Consider the following 17,336-nt stretch of genomic DNA (forward strand, 5'->3'; position numbering starts at 1 on the left):
ATCCTGTCTCAAAAGAACTAACCGTGTCTCTTGAAAAAGACAATCCAGCCAGGCATGGTGGCACCCGCTTGTAATTCCAGCACTTGGGAAGCTGAGGCAAGAGAATCGCTGCAAATCTGAGGCCAGCCTGGGCCGCATGTTGAGCTCCAGGCCAGCCTGAACCACATAGTAAAACCCTGTCTCAAAAGCAACAACAACCAAAAAAAAAAAGACAATCTATTATTTATGAAGGCAGGGTCCCTAATGACATCATCACCTCCCAAAGGCCCCAGCTCTCAACCCCACCAAATTGAGAATCAATTTCAACATAACTTTTGGTGGGGACAAATCATTTCCAAACTACAGCATAAGGTGATTTTAAAAAGTGTTCCTTGAAAAAAATCTGGAGAATATAACTGTAATAATAAAACATCAACACTAGCAGCAGCTAAGATTTATAGAGCTGCTATGAGTTTTATGTGTATTAATTCATTTAGTTCTCACAAGAACCCTATGAAAAGGATACTATAATCATAATTATTTTCCCGAAATACAGAAAAGTCAAGCTAGGCACAGTGGTACACACCTGTAATGCCAGCCCTGGAGGCTGAGGCAGAAGGTTTGAGTTCACCAGTTTAAGACCAGCCTGGGCAACATAGTGAAACCTCAACTCAAAAACAAAGAAAATAAACAGAAAAGTCAAGTAAGTTAATCAACACCATGCAGCTAGTAATCAACCCCTGTAGTCTGGGGCTTCACAGTTCATTATTTGTTCTTGTTACTGCCTCCTCCTTCCAGTACTGGGGACTGAACCTAGGACCTCACACATTCTAAGCAAGAGTTCTATCACTGAGCTACATCCAGCCTCCTTTTTATTTATTTTGAGTCTCCGTAAATTGCCCAGGCTAGGCTTGAACTTGTTCTGCTTGTCCTCTCAGTACTGGGATTAGGGATCAGTATCTATTAGTTGTGGGGGAGGGGGGAGGGGCTACAATAATTATATAATGGAGAAATTATATAACGGGGAATAATTATATAATGGAGCAACACCCTGACCAGATAATGAAAACTAGTATCTTCTGGGGGTGAGGATGTATCACAGTGGCAGTACACTTGCCTAGCATGCATAAAGCCCTGGGTTCAATATCCAGCATCATCCAGAAAAAGAAAATTAACTTCACCTATGAAGGACAGAAAGACATCAGGAACTTCCAAATGTGATCATCTCTAAAGGACACAACATCCCCTGGCAATAATTTTTCCAAGAATGCAAAATCTCAATCTAATCACAAGGAAACTTTAAAGACAACATGAGTGACACTCTAGTTTAAAAGAAAGAAAAAAGTAGGAAAATGCCATGGTTTGAATGTGTCCTCCACAGCAATACTGGAAGGTAGGGCCTAATAGGTCATGAGGACTCTGCCTTCATGAGTGGATTAACATGATGGTTGCATGAATGGGTTCATCAGGGAGAGAGTGAGCTGCTGTGCAAGTGTGCCCCCTCTTTCTCCCTCACTCTCACTTCCACTTTCACCTTCACATCACGCACAAGACGGCCCTCATCAGATGTGGACCCTTGGTCCTGGGCTTCCCAGCCTCCAGAACTGTAAGAAATAAGTTTCTCCTTATTATAAATTACCCAGTTTGGGGCACTGTGTTACAGCAATACAAAACAGACTAACATAGAGGGGAAAACTATTCTCCAAAACTGTCATAAAATACAAGTAAATGCTGTGAAAGTATTACAGATTAAAAGTAACATAACAACTAAATATTATGTCTATGTTATGGCTGTGTCTAGATGTCCCCCCAAAGCCTCCTGCAGTCACAGGTGGAGCTTTTCAGAGGTGGCTGGATCTGGAGTTTGTGATGCTGGGATTAAAAGTGTAATGCCAGGATTAAGGGTATGTGATTACTAAATTAGTCTACCAATTGGCTTGGCATAGTTCTGGGTGTGGATAATGGGAAGGCCCACCCTGGGTATGAGCGCTACCAGCCCTAAGGGCATGTAGCCTGGATGAAATACAAGGAACAGAAAGAGGGCTGCTGTAATCACTTGCTGCTGGCTGCTTGCTACTTCACTGCTGGCTGTCTTCTGCCTGCCTTGCTTTGCCATGGACTGTTTCTCCTCTGTGATGCCCCTCTGCTATGCCACCCTGCCTTGGAGCCAGCCAATTATGGACTAAAACCTCTACAAACTGTGACCAGAAATAAACCTTTCCTACTTTAACTTTGGGTGTCAGGTGTTTTTGTCTTAGCAACAAGAAAAATAACCAAGACGGTTTACTATTATTTTTTTTTCTTTTTTTTTTTTGTATATCCTTTTATTGGTACATTTTAGGTGTACAATATGATGACATTCATCATTGGAGATATGTACCTTTACATACTCTCTTGGATCTTATTTTTCCCCCTTCCCCTGCCCTCCCTTCAGCCCCTCCATCCCTCCCTACCTACAAAGACTTTGTTTCCATTTTTTCATTTTCTCATATTAATTCCATTCCCTTCTTTCCTTTCCCCTATCCCTCCCACTTCCCCCTCCCCTCTGCCCCTTTTCTTCCTAATTCACATTATCTATTATACCTTTTAGTCCTTATTTACACTTTCAGTTTCTCACACTAGTGAAACTATTTGGTATTTACACATGTGTGTCCTGTTTATTTCACTTACTATTATTTTTTTTGAGAGAGTCTCACTATATGGTTCAGGCTGGCCTTGAACACACTGTGTAGCCCAGGCTGGCCCCGAACATGGAGCGATCCTCCTACCTTGGCCTCTCGAATGCTAGGATTACAGGCATGTGCCACATACCCAGCATCAGTATAAATTTATAAAGTCAACAACTATGCTATATGAAACTATTTCTATACTTACTGAAGTATTCAGAAGTGACGGCCATGACTGATACTAAAATGGCTCAGAAAATACAAAATGAGAGCAAGATAATGAGAAGAGCGAGAGAAAGAAGAGATAAGAAAATGAGCAAATGATAGAGCAAATAGGGTAAAATTTTAACAATAGGTGAATCTTGACAGATATAAAAATGTTCTTTGCATTATTTTAATCTTGCGACATTTTATAAGTTTGAAATTAGTTCCAAATAAGTTATAAATACAATTACTCAGCTATACTTGTACTGTCTAATAGTGCCCTGAGCTATATGAGGCTGCTGACCAGCTGAAATATAATGAACACAAAATGTTCCAGTCATGCAAAATATACACATTTCAAATACTTAATGCAAAAAAATATAAACTAGCTCAATAATTTTTATATTGATTGTATGTAGAAATATTTTAAATATATTGGGTTAATTGAAAGAATATATTTACAATTAACTTTACTTTCTTCTTTTTACTTTTTAAAAATATGACTACCAGAAATCTTAACTTTCATGCATGACTCATGCTTGCATTAGACACAGCTGAGCTAGACAATCAAGCAAACCCACAATGTTAGGCTTCACAGGACTGCAAATTTCTCAGTTTCTTTCTGCTATAAGTACACCCCTATCTCTAAAAGTTATTTGGTTTTAGGCAACTTAAAAGTAGAAATGGTGTCTATTCACTGCTATAACCCCAGTATTTAATATTATACTAGAATCAAGTGTTACAAATAGTTGTTAAAAGGCATTATACTAAGAAAGGAGATCAGAAAGAATGAGCTCATTCTCATTTCTCATTCTTTGCTTACACAACTCTTTCCTAAAATGAAACTTATTCCTCCTCTTCTCTGAATCCACACATTCTTCAAAATCCCCTCTCAGGGCAATTTCCTTCAAGGTTACTCCCCATTCACACTACTTCATTATGATCTTTTCTCCTCTCCAGTGTACAGCCTTCACTGCCTTCGCCAATTTTCTTTAGCACTTAACATACAAGTTCTTTGAGACAGAAGTTGGGTCTCTTATTTCTCTTATTTATCTGTATCTTTCACAGTAACTAGCATAGTATGAACCATACCAGTCATTGAGCAATAGGGAAGAAATGGGAGTAAGTTGCCAAGAAAAGGAAACAGATTTGGAGCCTCAAAAATGTGGCAGTAGTCTCCAGTAGTCTTTGACATCTATTTACTGTGTTGTCTTAGATAAATCAATAAATAAATTAGTGAGTTTCTACTTCATTTTTAAAATCAGAGAGACCTGATGAACATAAAATAAGGCCTTCCCTTTCTATAATTCTGGAATAATTGAACTCTTTCTTTGGTAACATCTTTATATTCATCGGTGAAAGGAAATCTAATATACTACCCTTAAATCACAATAGTTCCTTAAGAAACAAATACTGACAGCGCCAGGGGTTTAGCTCCATGGTTTTGACTCCTGCCTCAAAAGCAAAAGGTCCCGAGTTCGATACCCAGTACCAAAAAAAAACATAGTTCACAAACTAGCTAAGGTACTAAATGCTGATAATCTTGGGCCGGGGATTTCGTCGCAAGCGCAAGGACCCGAGTTCGATCCCTGGTACCAAAAAAAAAAAAAACCAACACATAAAAATAAATAAATAAATGCTGATAATCTTTCTGGCTATCAAGCATTTTAATTTCAAGCTTTTCTTCAAAGAACTATTAAGCAAAATATTCAACCCATATATATTGGAACTACCTCACTACAGTTGTTGCTTTCCCAGACCTTTTCAAGCCTCAGAGTGGCATCTTTCTTTTAGTAATGTAATGAAGGAGGAAGAGGAGGAGGAGAAGGTAGAAAGGATGGGAAGGAGGAGAAGGAAGGACAAACAAGAAGAGGAGCAGAAACCAAATTTCTGTAAAGTACCCTGGGAACCTACTGGCAATATTCAGACTCTGCATTATAATATAAATGTATTGTCCCTTTCTTCTTTCAAAAATATTATTTAGCCAGGCGTGGTGATGCACACCTGTTATCCCAGAACCTGGGAGGCTGAAGCAGGAGGTTCCTTGTGAGTTTGAAGCCAGCCTGGTTTACATGGAGAGCTCAAAGCCAGCCTGTCTCAAAAAATCAACCAATAAATAAATGAGCAATACATTGTTTAAAAGACTATTCAGAAGAAAATTATAATAGTTAAAATGAAAAGTTCATCTAAAAACAGAAGGTTAAAAAATACAATATAATTTTAAAGCATAGAGACTATTTCAAACAAACCTCTAAATCAGCGACTATAGTTTCAACCTTGTATCTTAATACCTATGCTGAGAGATGAGGTTATCAGGATAAGGTAAAATAAAATGGCTAAATACTTGTTAGTATGGTAGTAAACTAACTTAAATGAAAAATGGTAAAACAGTACTAATTAAATGGTAAAATACTTGTTAGTATATACCACCAACAGAGTTAATAAAACATATATTCTAGTTTCTGAACTAGTAAAGCAAACCACAAGATTTAAGACTTTTAACAAAATGTGCCTATTAAGTGCTGAGTATCAACACTGACTCATCACTAGATAAAAGTTGAAGTCCTTCAAAGGGACTCTAGATCCTGTCCTAATTAAGTCTCCAGCTACCAGTGTGGCTTCATTTCCCACAAATCTCTGGATATCATCTCACTTCCTAAACTTACATGCTCACCCTCCTAATACCACTTGCTGCTTTTATGACTCCACACCCTTGCATTTACTGCTCCCTCACCTGACATGCCCTTCCCTCTGTGTAAGTCTGTCTCCCGCCCCTCCCGTGCCGCCCCTCCCCTCCCGTGCCTCTGCCCCCGGAAGAATTTCCTGATTGCACCCACACCCTCCCACAAAGTGCTCCCAGGGCTCTCTTCCCCGAGCTTCAGAGCATCATAATTAAGTGTCCATCTCCCCACCCAGGCTTCGAGTTCTACATGGGAGGACCCAGACCTTATTAACCTGTTTTCCTGCCCCTACCTTGACGCCCAGCATTTGCTCAACTCCATATAACTCTACTGAACAGAAGAAAGTTACCGCAGAGAAACACTTAAAACTTTCCTATTAAAGAATGAATAAATACATTTAACACAGTGGTTCTCAACTAGGGGCAATTGTGTCCCGAGGAGACAGTTGGTAACTTCTAGAGATATTTTTGGTCATCACAATAGGGAGGAAGAGATTTGAGGGACTGCCTACAATGCTCGAGGCTGCCCCAACAACAAATTATCTGCTCACAAATGTCAACAATGCCAAGGTTAAAAAAGCTCAATTGTCAACTGACTTATTCAAATATGATTCAATAACACATCTCAGCAATAATCACAACAAATTCCAAGTCTGTAGTTTCACTTCAAACATCTGAACAGTTGATATGGATGCACTAACACTAAAAATGATCTCCCTATCCTCTCGGTGCTTAACATTAAATCAAAAATCCTAGAACACATCTCATATTTCTCAAAAACTAATCTATAACTGCCAGAAGCTACTGTCGATTCAGAAAATATTTTATTTGTACACTTCAAAGCAAATCACGGGCAAAGCAAGGTCCACTTGGGGAACTATGACAGAAACACAATCTGAGGCGAGAGGTAATCAGTTCCTCTAGGTCTGATAAAAGCACCGCAAGTAAATTAGGCACAGATGTCTTTACCGTTGAACAAAGAAACTGGAGACAGTAAAAGACATGTCCTTCCTACTGCCAAATCAATGCTTGTCAGGATTTCAAAAAACTAAGAAAACACTGGGAGAAGAATATCAAATGTCAATATAGGGGTTCGGATCAGGAGTGAATTATTTCTCCCCCCAGATATGGCAAGTTCAACACAACTTTAACATTCCGGGAGAAAGAAGAACACTCCTTCGCAGTAGAGTGTGGTGCCGCAGTCCTGTAATCCCAGCACTCTGGGAAGCTGAGGCAGGAGGATTCCAAGTTCTTTTGAGCGGCCTGGGCAGTTTAAAAGGTGCTGAGGATGTAACTGGGTGTTGGAAGGCCCTGGCTGCAAGTCGCAATACCGCAAAATAGAGGACGGTACCGCCTGTAGGAAAGGCGAGTTTATGTTATTCTGGGAGCTGATTCCTAAACAACGCTCTCCGGGCTTTCCAGGGCTCTTTTTAGCTCCAAGGTTTTTCCAGATTCTGGATTAGCGATAGTACCAGATGAAACCGAAGAAGGCTATGCCATGTAATAGGGCGGACTCATTCCCGCACAGCTAAAATAAGGTCCTGGGGTTCGAAGGGGAAAACGCATTTTCAATTAAAAAAGAAAAGACAGAAGAAGAAAGTTTACGGCGTGAGTAGCAGCGCCTTCTCATCTGCCTCTCCAGGAAGTGTCAGCGCACGGTCGGGGCCACGCCAGGCCAGGCTCTGCCCTCGGCGGTGTCCGGGGCGGCGCGGGCGAGCAGGTGCGAGGGCCGGGCCGGGCCGGGCCAGGCCTGGCCGGGGTCGGGAGGGAGGGAGCAGGCGCAGCCCGCGGGGTCCCCGCCCCGGAGCCCGGGACGCGCGGGCGCCACACCCTCCAGCCCCGCGCCAGCTCCAGCCCCCGGGTGCCCGGGCCGGACGACCAGGCCTCGGCCGGGCTGCGGGGCCTAGAGCAGGAAGGCGCCGCCCGCCGCCCGCCGCCCTCCGCCGGGCCCGGCGCGGCCGCCCGCTCACGTGTGGCCGGACGGCGGTTCCACCCTTACCCGCTGCAAGATCCTCCTCAGCATGGCTCACACGCCGGCGCCGCCGCCGCCCGACTCTCCGGACCCTGGCGCGCTCCTCACTGCTTGCGGGCCTGGAGGGGACAGGGAGCAGGTCGGGGCGAGCGGTGGCGGCGGCCGCGAAGGCTGCCCCGACTTCCCCACAGGCGGCGGGAGGGAGCGAGCGCGAGGGCGACGCGGCACCAGCGAGCGCCCGCCCGCCTGGCCGCCCCCGTAACTGACAGCGGGGCGGGCCCGCCCGCGGCAGCCGAGGGGCGGAGCCGACACCGCCCCGCCTCCAGGCCCGTCCATCCGCGGGGGCGGGGCGAAAGGGGCCGGCCCAGGTCTGCGGCCAATCGCAAGCGGCGGGCGCGGGGGCGGCTGCGTGACGGACAGACGGCAGGACGGTGGCGCTGCGGCTCCTTCCGGCGGGCTGGAGGACGCCGGGCTTCCCAGTGCACGACCGGGCTCCGACGGAGGACCGCGCCCGCGTACCTGTTGCTTTCCAGCCAGCGTAACCGGAGACCTCCGGTGTCCAGCCTGCGGGTGTCCCGGGCGCCGGCGGGAGCAGGGGACGCCCGCATGATGCCACTGGCGGCTGCGCTTCAGCCTGTTTTGTAAAATGTGTCAGTGAGCCCCTTCTCGGGACGGCTCCTGCCTGGGGACACTTCAGGGAGCCCGAGCCAGATCCAGATTCGTGCAATGATAGCTCAGCCCCTGGTCCGCAGAGGACAGACCCGCTCGCCTGCGTACCCAACTGGGCTGCTGGGCTTCCCTCTGCTTTTCCAGCCCCTCTGCCTTCCTGCTTCCCATTCCAGCCACAGTGAGGAACCAGGAAAACGGATGAGAAGAAGCTAGAATTTGAATTGGCAGGAAAAGTTTGGGGTTGTCCTTTTGGACCATGACACTATTTACTGGGCCGGTGTCACTTTCCAAAGCCCATTCTTAGCCTCTTCTGAGGAATGTTAAGTCCTATTCTGGTAATAGGTGCATCAATAAAACGTCATTAATACCTATGTTATCTATCTTAATCTGTAATGAAAAAAAGGTTGCAGATAATCACGTGTCCAAACAAGATGTGGACTTGGAACTGACCTCCAGACACAATGTTACTGTTTAAACTTGAAAATCAAAGCTCCTGTCCCCTACCATTCTGCCAGTGTTCACAAGCCAAGGAACTCAACTTTCACCCTGGGCTGGAGGAGGGAAAAAAGGCTTTCATGTTGCTGAAATGGGAAGAAGAAAGCATAATGGATTAACCTTGCCCAAGACGGTCAGCACCTTGAAGTCTGTGAAGCTTAATGGGAAAGTACACTGAAAAGATGCAGCAAACTATTATTTTCACATGAGTTAATGAATGTGAAAGTATTTTGTAAAGTGTAAAAGATTATATAATATGTATTTCCCAAATATATTTTGTTTTTTACTGTATATTCATCTGTGTACTGCCTCAATCGTGCCTACAATTGATATATTATTAATTACTATTGATAAGCCACTTATATAGCAAACACTTTTCCATCTTTTTAGACACAAGGAGCTTTATTCAGACAATATGAGAAACATTCTCAATGACACAAGGTGATAAAAGTGACTTTTGTTTTTCAAATTTTACTTTAAAGCTTCTTTTTTTTTTGGTACCGAGGATTGAACTCTGGACCTTGCGCTTGCGAGGCAGGTGGTGGAACCACTGAGCTAAATACCTGGCCCACTTTAAAACTTCTTACTAGTGGCACGTGCCATGTCCCTCTTGCCTGGAATTCTTACATAGAATCTTTTCATTATTATAATAAGCTCTCTACTCCTCATCTAGACAGGTTCAGAAATCTTTGTACTCCCTTGCAGCTTATATCACTGGACTAATATGCCAGAGAACTTAATTACTCCCAAAGAAAATAAGCTGTAGTAGAGATATAATCATGTAAGAATGCCCTTCACTAATCCTACACATAGCAATCGTGCTTACCCTACTCATTTGTGACCACTAATTCTTCACTCGTCTCTCATTTAAATTAACATCCCCACAATCATCACTTCTTTGACCTGCATCAAGACCTCCAATCCACTGGGCTCTTTTACTTTCTTTCAGTCATTTCTCACCTATATCAAAACCCACCTTGAAGTGCATGATCCAACTTTAGGTTGCACACTGTACATATGCTTTACTTCTCCATTTCCCATTGTTTTCATCTAGCACAATCTAAAACCTGGTTAAACCCAACTGTCTACCTGCTGTGCTGCATGAGAGCAACTGATTCTCACTAGAGATGTACATACATAACGAGGGTTATTGGTCTCCATTCACATTAATGGCCGCAGGACTCAGGCATTCAACAATGATGAAAAGAAAGGAAGGGTAGAGGAATGGAACAGAAGGGCAGGGGAGGCAAAAGGAAAGAAAGGAAGGAAGGATGGGAGGGAGAAAGACAAATTTCAGACAGGTTTTGGTAATACAATAATTAGATAAATCTTCCAAAGTATGTAGACTTTTGCTCAGACTGTGGTGATTTAAAACATACCTGCCAATTTTTTTACTCTCTTCCCACCAAAAGGTAGAATCTAATTCTCCACTTGAAAGTAGGGTAGATTTAGTGGCTTGTTTGCAATGACTAGAATGTGGTGGAACTGACAGGGCATGACTTTTGAGGCCAGCATAGAACTGTTTAACAAAAATGAGTGAAGTGTTTTATTATGTAGTTGTTCTCCCAATATACCTCCAAAATAAGTGTTTTTTGAAAATCACATCCTATAAATTAATTAGTTTCTTATTGTGAATGTGTAGAGATGCACAATTTTAAGTAAAAGCTACTTTTTTATTAGTGTTATTTTTATTGACAATAATTATACATGTTTGCCAGGTAATGTGATGTTTTGAAGTACATGTCATGGGTCATGATCAAATCAAGGTGAGTGGCATATCATCACCTTAAACTTTTATCATTTCTTTATGGTTAGCACACTCAAAATCCTCTCTTCTATTGTGAGATATACCATACTTTCTTGTGAACTCTTTACCCTGCTGTGCTATAGAATTCCAGAACTTACTCTTTCTATGTACCTGTATCATTGTACCTGTGGACCAACCACTCTCTTCTCCCCTACCCCCTTTTCATCTCTAGTAATTACTGTTCTCAAATTTTATTAGACCAACTGGTTTTTTAAGATTCCACAAAGTGAGGTCATACGGTGTTTATGTGTCTAGACATGCAAAATTTTCAAGACTGTATCTGTTTTGTTAGCTGGGCGAGGTGGCACAGGTCTATAATCCCAGCACTCTGGGAGACTAAGGCAGGAGGATCACAAGTTGGAGCCCAGCCTGGACAATCTAGCAGCATAGTGAGACCTTGTTTGGAGATCAAAAACTAAAAAAGGCACTGGGGGTGTAACTCAGTAGAAAGGCCCTGGGTTCAATCTCTAGTACCAAAAATTAATTAATAATATATCTATTTCTTTCTTCCCTTTCTAAATATTAAAAAGATGAAGATTATTACTCTGCCCAATTATGTGATTGAGAGAAAAACTCCAATCTTGCTGTTAACATATAATATGACAAAAGGTAGTCATGCCCAATTATGTAGAAGGTTGGCAGGTTACATCTCCTACTTCCTTAGTCCATGTTATATCATATGGTAGACAGATAGGCAGAGTCCCCAGTGTCAAATCCATGGGAAGAGGTCCTCTCTACAATATGACCGTATAATTTCCTAGCTGTAGTCAACCCAGTTGCAGCAACAGGAAGGCCAGCTGGGAAAAGCATAGCAGCGGTGTTTACAGCGATACAGTAAAACAGGCACTAAAACACATATTGCTGCCCTCCTGAACCACCCAGTCACACACTAGAACAGCTCCACTTTGAACAGACTTAGCCAGCATGCATGCAGAAGAGTGATGGGCATCATTGATTTCAATAATTTTGGCTAAGCAAGGTGGGCTACCCCTGGGCTGACAACTACAGGACTGTGATCATACAGCCCCACACATTTGCAAAGGGTTATCAGCCACTCTGTGGCTTTTATCGGTCTACTGTCTATTTGCTGGTGATCCCCAAGTCCAGCATAGATCTCTTCTGAATATGAAATCTGACTGTTCAACAGCCTATGGAACAAATCCATTAGATATCTTAGGAAATCCTGCAGCTCAATCCAAAAGTCTCAACTCCAAACCGAATGCATCATCTTTTTCTCTGTACCTTTCCTGCCCTTCCCTCTGAGCTTCTAGGATCCTATTTGAGTGCTTGCTACCACTATGCCCAAATTAGAAATCTAAACACCAGCCTTGTCTGTTCGCTTTTTGCTTCTGCTTATATGCAACTAATGAGCTAGTCCTATAAATTCTACCTCACTACACTGCATTTTTGTGCCACCTCTTTTTAACCTGGGTTGCTACCTCTCCTCTCTGCCTTTGATCTTACATCCCTCCAACTCATTCTCCACACTAGTCAGAGTAACCTTGCTGAGCCAGGCATGGTGGTGCACTCCTGTATTCCCAGCACTAGGGAGACTGAGGCAGAATGATGGCTGTGAGTTCAAGGCCAGCCTAGCCTACGGGGTGAGTTCAAGGCCAGCCTAGCCTACAGAGTGAGACCCTGTCTCAAAAAAACAAACCAAACCAAACCAAAATCAAAAGAAGAATGATTTTGCTAAAGCACAAGTCTGACCTTCATTCCCCTGCTTAAAATTCTCACCAAGTTCCCCAGTTTGAAGACAAACACCCAAACTCTTTTTTGTGGCTTTCAAGGACTTCACATGCTCTTTCCCCAGCTATGGTCCTGACCTCATCTCTTGACATCTTTTTCTTTACACTGTGCACATCAGGCATGCTGAACTAATTGCAGTTTTCTGAATTCATCACGGTCTCTCCCTTACTCCATTACATACATGAGGGGTAATCAAATAATAAAGTGAATGTTTAAATTAAAAACTCATATTAGAGTGAAAGACACATTGCCCAGCGTGGTGGGATAAGTGTGCTCAAAATGAGGGAGGGTATTTAAAAAGGATTAATGACAATGTACTTTCACTGTAATAATTGCCTTATTTCCAGGGATTTAGCTCAATGGTTTTGCCACCTGCTGCGCAAGCGCAAGGACCCAAGTTCGATCCCCAGTACAAAAATAATAATAATAATAATAATAATTGCCTTATTTAAATATTCACCATGTTCTTTCATTACCCTTCACTGATCAAAATTTCTATCAAATTAAAATATTATGGTGTGTCCTCATCCACATTATTCACCTGAACTGACACTGTGAGACTTTTGGCCCTTCCCCTAAGTCAAAAAAAATGACCATGAAACATAAATGTTTTGAATCAATTCAGGACATCACAACAGTTCAACTAAAGACAAAGGAGGACTTCTGGAACTGCTTCGGAAAGTAGCGAGCACAGTGGGTAAGTGCTTTGAGGATTACTGGCAATGTGTCTTTTATTGTAATTTTAAAATTTTTTTGAATATTCGCTCTATTTCTTTTTGTTTGTTTGGTACCAGGGATCAAACTCGGGTCCTTGTGCTTGAGAGGCAAGTGGCGGAACCACTGAGCTAAATCCCCGGCCCATATTCACTCTATTTTTGATCACACCACACACGCTGTTTCCATTTGCCTGGAGTGTTCCCTGCTCTCATCCTTTACCTGTCTGATTCCTACTCACCCCCAGGTCTCCCTCTCCCAAACTGAGTGACACGGTCTGAGTATACTTACATTTTTCTACTCAACCCTGTTATAAAGTAGAAAAGACCTTGGGTCACAGACTCAAAACACTAGACCACACAAGAAGTTTGCCTCTAAAGTTCAACACACAACTGCCTCTTCCTCTTCACCTGAATGCGTCCTCCCAATAGTTTTTGATTGTAAATGATTATCATTCCAGTTATGAGTCCCATGCAGTTTTGTCTTTAGAGAATGAATGCTGGGCCAGGGATTTAGCTCAGTGGTTCCTGTGCCTGTCACGCAAGCGCATGGTCCCAAGTTCGATCCCTGGTACCAAAAAAAAAAAAAAGAATGCTGTGGTCCCATTTTGCAACCACAAGTGACAAATTATTACATTACAAAACAACAGTCCAGTCTCTATCAAACTAGATAGGATGAGTCTGCCAAGGGAAGAACTTAATTTAAACATGCTAACAAAAATTCAAGTTTTTGCTGCCTGCTGCACAAGCTCAAGGACCCAAGTTCTATCCCCGGTACCAAAAAAAAAAAAAAAAAAAATCAAGTTTTGAGCCTACAAAGCAAAGACTCAGAGCCTGCAACACAGTAAATTTACCAATGTCAATAAGCTTCCTGAAGGCTCTTGACAGCCAGCTGGCCCTCCTAGGTGACATCATTAGGTTGGCGAGTTGTGTAGTTTAGACCCACAGCATTTCCATCTCCCCTGGTGAGTGGAAACTCACTGGTAGAAGATTCCAGAGCCCTTCTACTTCTAACAGTACTTTGCTTAAGGCCATGGGTTACTTAAAATAGTCTGAAAATTTAAAGTAGTATATTGTAGTCATGGCTCAAATAAACAAATAAACAAATAAATGCTCCTTTGTAAAATGCTGATCTGAAAATGTCTTGCCAGCACAGAGCATGGAGGAGGCATGAGAGGAGAATGGAGATGATAATAGATTTTAGTGAATATGATTGTTTTCAATAGTTAAATTATTGTTTTGTATAAAAATATTCTGGGTGAAAGAAACCCCCCTTTATATCTATTGTACTAAAAGAAGAGTGAGAGTTTTGTTTATTAAAGGAGAAAAACTTACTTCATAACTCATGACAATAATCTTTTTGTACCGGGGATGGAACTCCGGGCTTGCCTTTGCAAGGCAGGCAGTGGAACCACTGAACTAAATCCCCGGTGACAATAATCTTTTTTTATGTTATCACTTCTAAGTGATATTAAAAGAAAGTTTCACTTCAACATTAGGGAGATAACAAGCACTATACACATTTTAAAAACTTGTCAGGAACTCTTTCCTGTTTCCGGCTGCGCGGAGTCAGGTCGTGTGTCTGAGAAATCCCAAAGTTGAAACTTTTCTTCCAGTGCCTGAGGCCACCCCCGGCAGACTTGCAGCTGTCACCATGCCACAAAATGAATATATTGAGTTACACCGTAAACGTTACGGGTATCGTTTCGATTACCATGAGAAAAAGAGAAAGGAGGAAAGTCGAGAGGTTCATGAACGTTCAAAGAAGGCAAAAAAAAATGATTGGCCTAAAGGCTAAGCTCTACCATAAATAGCGCCATGCCGAGAAAATACAAATGAAGAAGACTATCAAGATGCATGAAAAGAGAAACACCAAACCAAAGAATGATGAAAAGACTCCTCAGGGAGCAGTACCTGCCTATCTGCTAGACCGAGAGGGACAGTCTCGGGCAAAAGTACTTTCCAACATGATTAAACAAAAAAGAAAAGAAAAGGCAGGAAAATGGGAAGTCCCTCTCCCCAAAGTTCGTGCACAGGGAGAGACAGAAGTATTGAAAGTTATTCGAACTGGAAAGAGAAAAAAGAAGGCATGGAAGAGGATGGTTACTAAAGTCTGCTTTGTTGGAGATGGCTTTACAAGAAAACCACCAAAATACGAAAGGTTCATTAGGCCAATGGGCTTACGTTTCAAGAAGGCTCATGTAACACATCCTGAACTGAAAGCCACCTTTTGCCTGCCAATACTTGGTGTGAAAAAAAAATCCTTCATCACCACTATATATAACTTTGGGTGTTATTACCAAAGGTACAGTGATTGAAGTGAACATGAGCGAGTTGGGCCTTGTGACACAAGGAGGCAAGGTTATTTGGGGTAAATATGCCCAGGTAACCAACAATCCTGAAAATGATGGATGCATCAATGCAGTCTTACTGGTTTGAGAGATGTTTCATACAATTTCTTACACTTATTGAAGACTACAGACCAATGAGGAAAACCACCATTACTGTGAATACTACCACAGCTTTTGTAACTGCAGTCATCAAGAGAATTATTTATTAAATTGTAAGAACATTAAAAAAAAAAAAAAACTTGTCAGGATAATGCTTTAATAAGCATTATAAGGTTACTTGGCTATAGGACCCAAAAATAAAGTTTATTGAAAGATTTTGGAAATATATTAGATGGACATTTGTTTGATTAAATAATAAAAATTAAAGATCAACTTTGAGAAAATACACCTTTTCTTTTTTAGTTCCCTACTGCCTTTCTCCAGGTTGTGAAGCACAGTGCGGCCTTCAAGAAAAATGACTAAATTGCCCAAATCCACATTTCACAAGAAACTGTACTGTGTATACCAGATTGTTTGTTTGGTTGGTTGGTTTGATTTTTGACAGAGACTCACTCTATAATTCACGCTGGCCTCGAACTCATGGCAATCATCCTGCCTCAGCCTCAGAGTACCAGGAATACAGATATGCATCACCGCACCTGGCATATGATCTTTTTCTATTATGAAACAGTGGGGAAAATTTAAAGCTAATGGATAATTGAGATTTGCAGTGGGATGTAAGTGGAAAAAATATTTAAATTCTCTTCTGCTGTATATTGAAGAAAAATTCTGAGATTATGTATAACCAATATACTGGACCAATGAGAGAGAGAGAGAGAGGCTGGATTCCAGTCCAACCCTGTAGTGGAGCAATTTTAAGTTGAAAAGAGGAAAATAACTATTTTCTTCCTCCATATTGAGAAACTTGCTGAATTTAAAATACTGTGAGGTAGAATAGAATAAAGGGACCATTGTATCCTCGATATTTGGAAAGAGCCAGTCATTTTTCAAGACTTCAGACAGTTGGATCGACCGAGTCATTTTTCAAGCCTGCATAATAGTTTCAGACCTCACTGGAAAATTGGCTTGAATAAATGTGCTAACTGTTTAAAGGAAACCATATCTATTTTTGTTTGGTTTTATTTTGTTGTGTTTTTAACCTTTTGGCTTGTTTCGGTGTGGAGAAGTATTGACTACTAAAGTTTGGGATAAGTATAAATCCTCTAAATAAATGCCTACCAGAGGTTTCCATAGTATTATAACTTGCTTGGTCAAGTGACCGTGTATCTTAGGATGCTCTTTTTTCATGCAAGAGAAGTACAATTTGTTATGTAGCTTTGACTGGACAATGAAATTTTCCATAGTTGTAAAATGTTCTGTAATTCAATAAAATAAGGAAAAAATATAGGACTATCCATTTTGATTTGAAAGAAACGTTAGTAAGTCAAAGTGTTCAATGTTGAGAAACATTACCCTATTGAACATTACAAACACTGGATGAGTTTCTTGCTGTTTTATTTTGCTTTCTGAAACAGGGTATAATTCAGGCTGGCCTTGAGCTCCCAACAATCCTGCCTCAGCCTCCCAAGTGCTGGCGTTATGTGTGTACTGCCATGCCTGTCTCTGGGTAAGATAGGAGCTTGCAATGGTTCCTTACTTGGCTACATACCTTACATACTGTAACTTTTCATTGCTAAGAGAAAATAACTAAATAGAGTCCTTGTAGCTAAGAGTTATTGAGCACTTGATGGCACTGTTCTAAGCTTCTTCCTTATTTATCATTCTTACATTAGTTGTTGTTCCTCACAACAGTCCTGTGAGATAGAAAGCCAGGTTTGGAGATGTTAAGTAACTTGCCAAATACCAAGAAGTGATTGAGCCAAGATGGGAAAGCAGGCAGCCTGATGTCAGAGCCTGTCCTGTGAAGGATTTCAAATCTGTGAATACTAACGTACTACTCGTGCTAGTATTATTTTGTGAGGTTGTGTGTTTTATTTATTTACTTACTTATCTATATATTTTTAAAACCTCCCCATAGATTTCATCATATATAACTGTGTGGTCTTCATAAT

General features: G+C 41.8%; 1 protein-coding gene and 1 pseudogene across 8 annotated transcripts in view; one reads left to right on the forward strand and one right to left on the reverse strand.

Moving 5' to 3' along the window:
* Positions 1 to 17,336, reverse strand: part of Eea1 (early endosome antigen 1) — a 196,659-nt gene that overhangs the window by 113,656 nt on the left and 65,667 nt on the right. For 2 of the 8 annotated variants that reach the window (XM_021258473.2, XM_021258472.2), the window contains exon 1: positions 7,529 to 7,786. The exons of 3 other annotated variants lie outside the window; for them this stretch is intronic. In XM_021258473.2, coding sequence (XP_021114132.1) covers positions 7,529 to 7,552 — 24 coding nt within the window. In that variant the 5' untranslated portion in view covers positions 7,553 to 7,786. Of the gene's footprint in view, positions 1 to 7,528; positions 7,821 to 17,336 lie in introns of those variants that run through there. 3 more of the 8 variants (XM_004844974.3, XM_087192593.1, XM_021258474.2) reach the window with 3 other exon arrangements.
* Positions 14,482 to 15,523, forward strand: LOC101721803 (ribosome biogenesis protein NSA2 homolog pseudogene; annotated as a pseudogene).

The sequence above is a fragment of the Heterocephalus glaber genome, unplaced genomic scaffold, assembly GCF_053883595.1.
Source record: "Heterocephalus glaber isolate CG9 unplaced genomic scaffold, H.glaber_assembly_v1.0 deba00001572, whole genome shotgun sequence".
NCBI classification, from domain to species: domain Eukaryota; kingdom Metazoa; phylum Chordata; class Mammalia; order Rodentia; family Bathyergidae; genus Heterocephalus; species Heterocephalus glaber.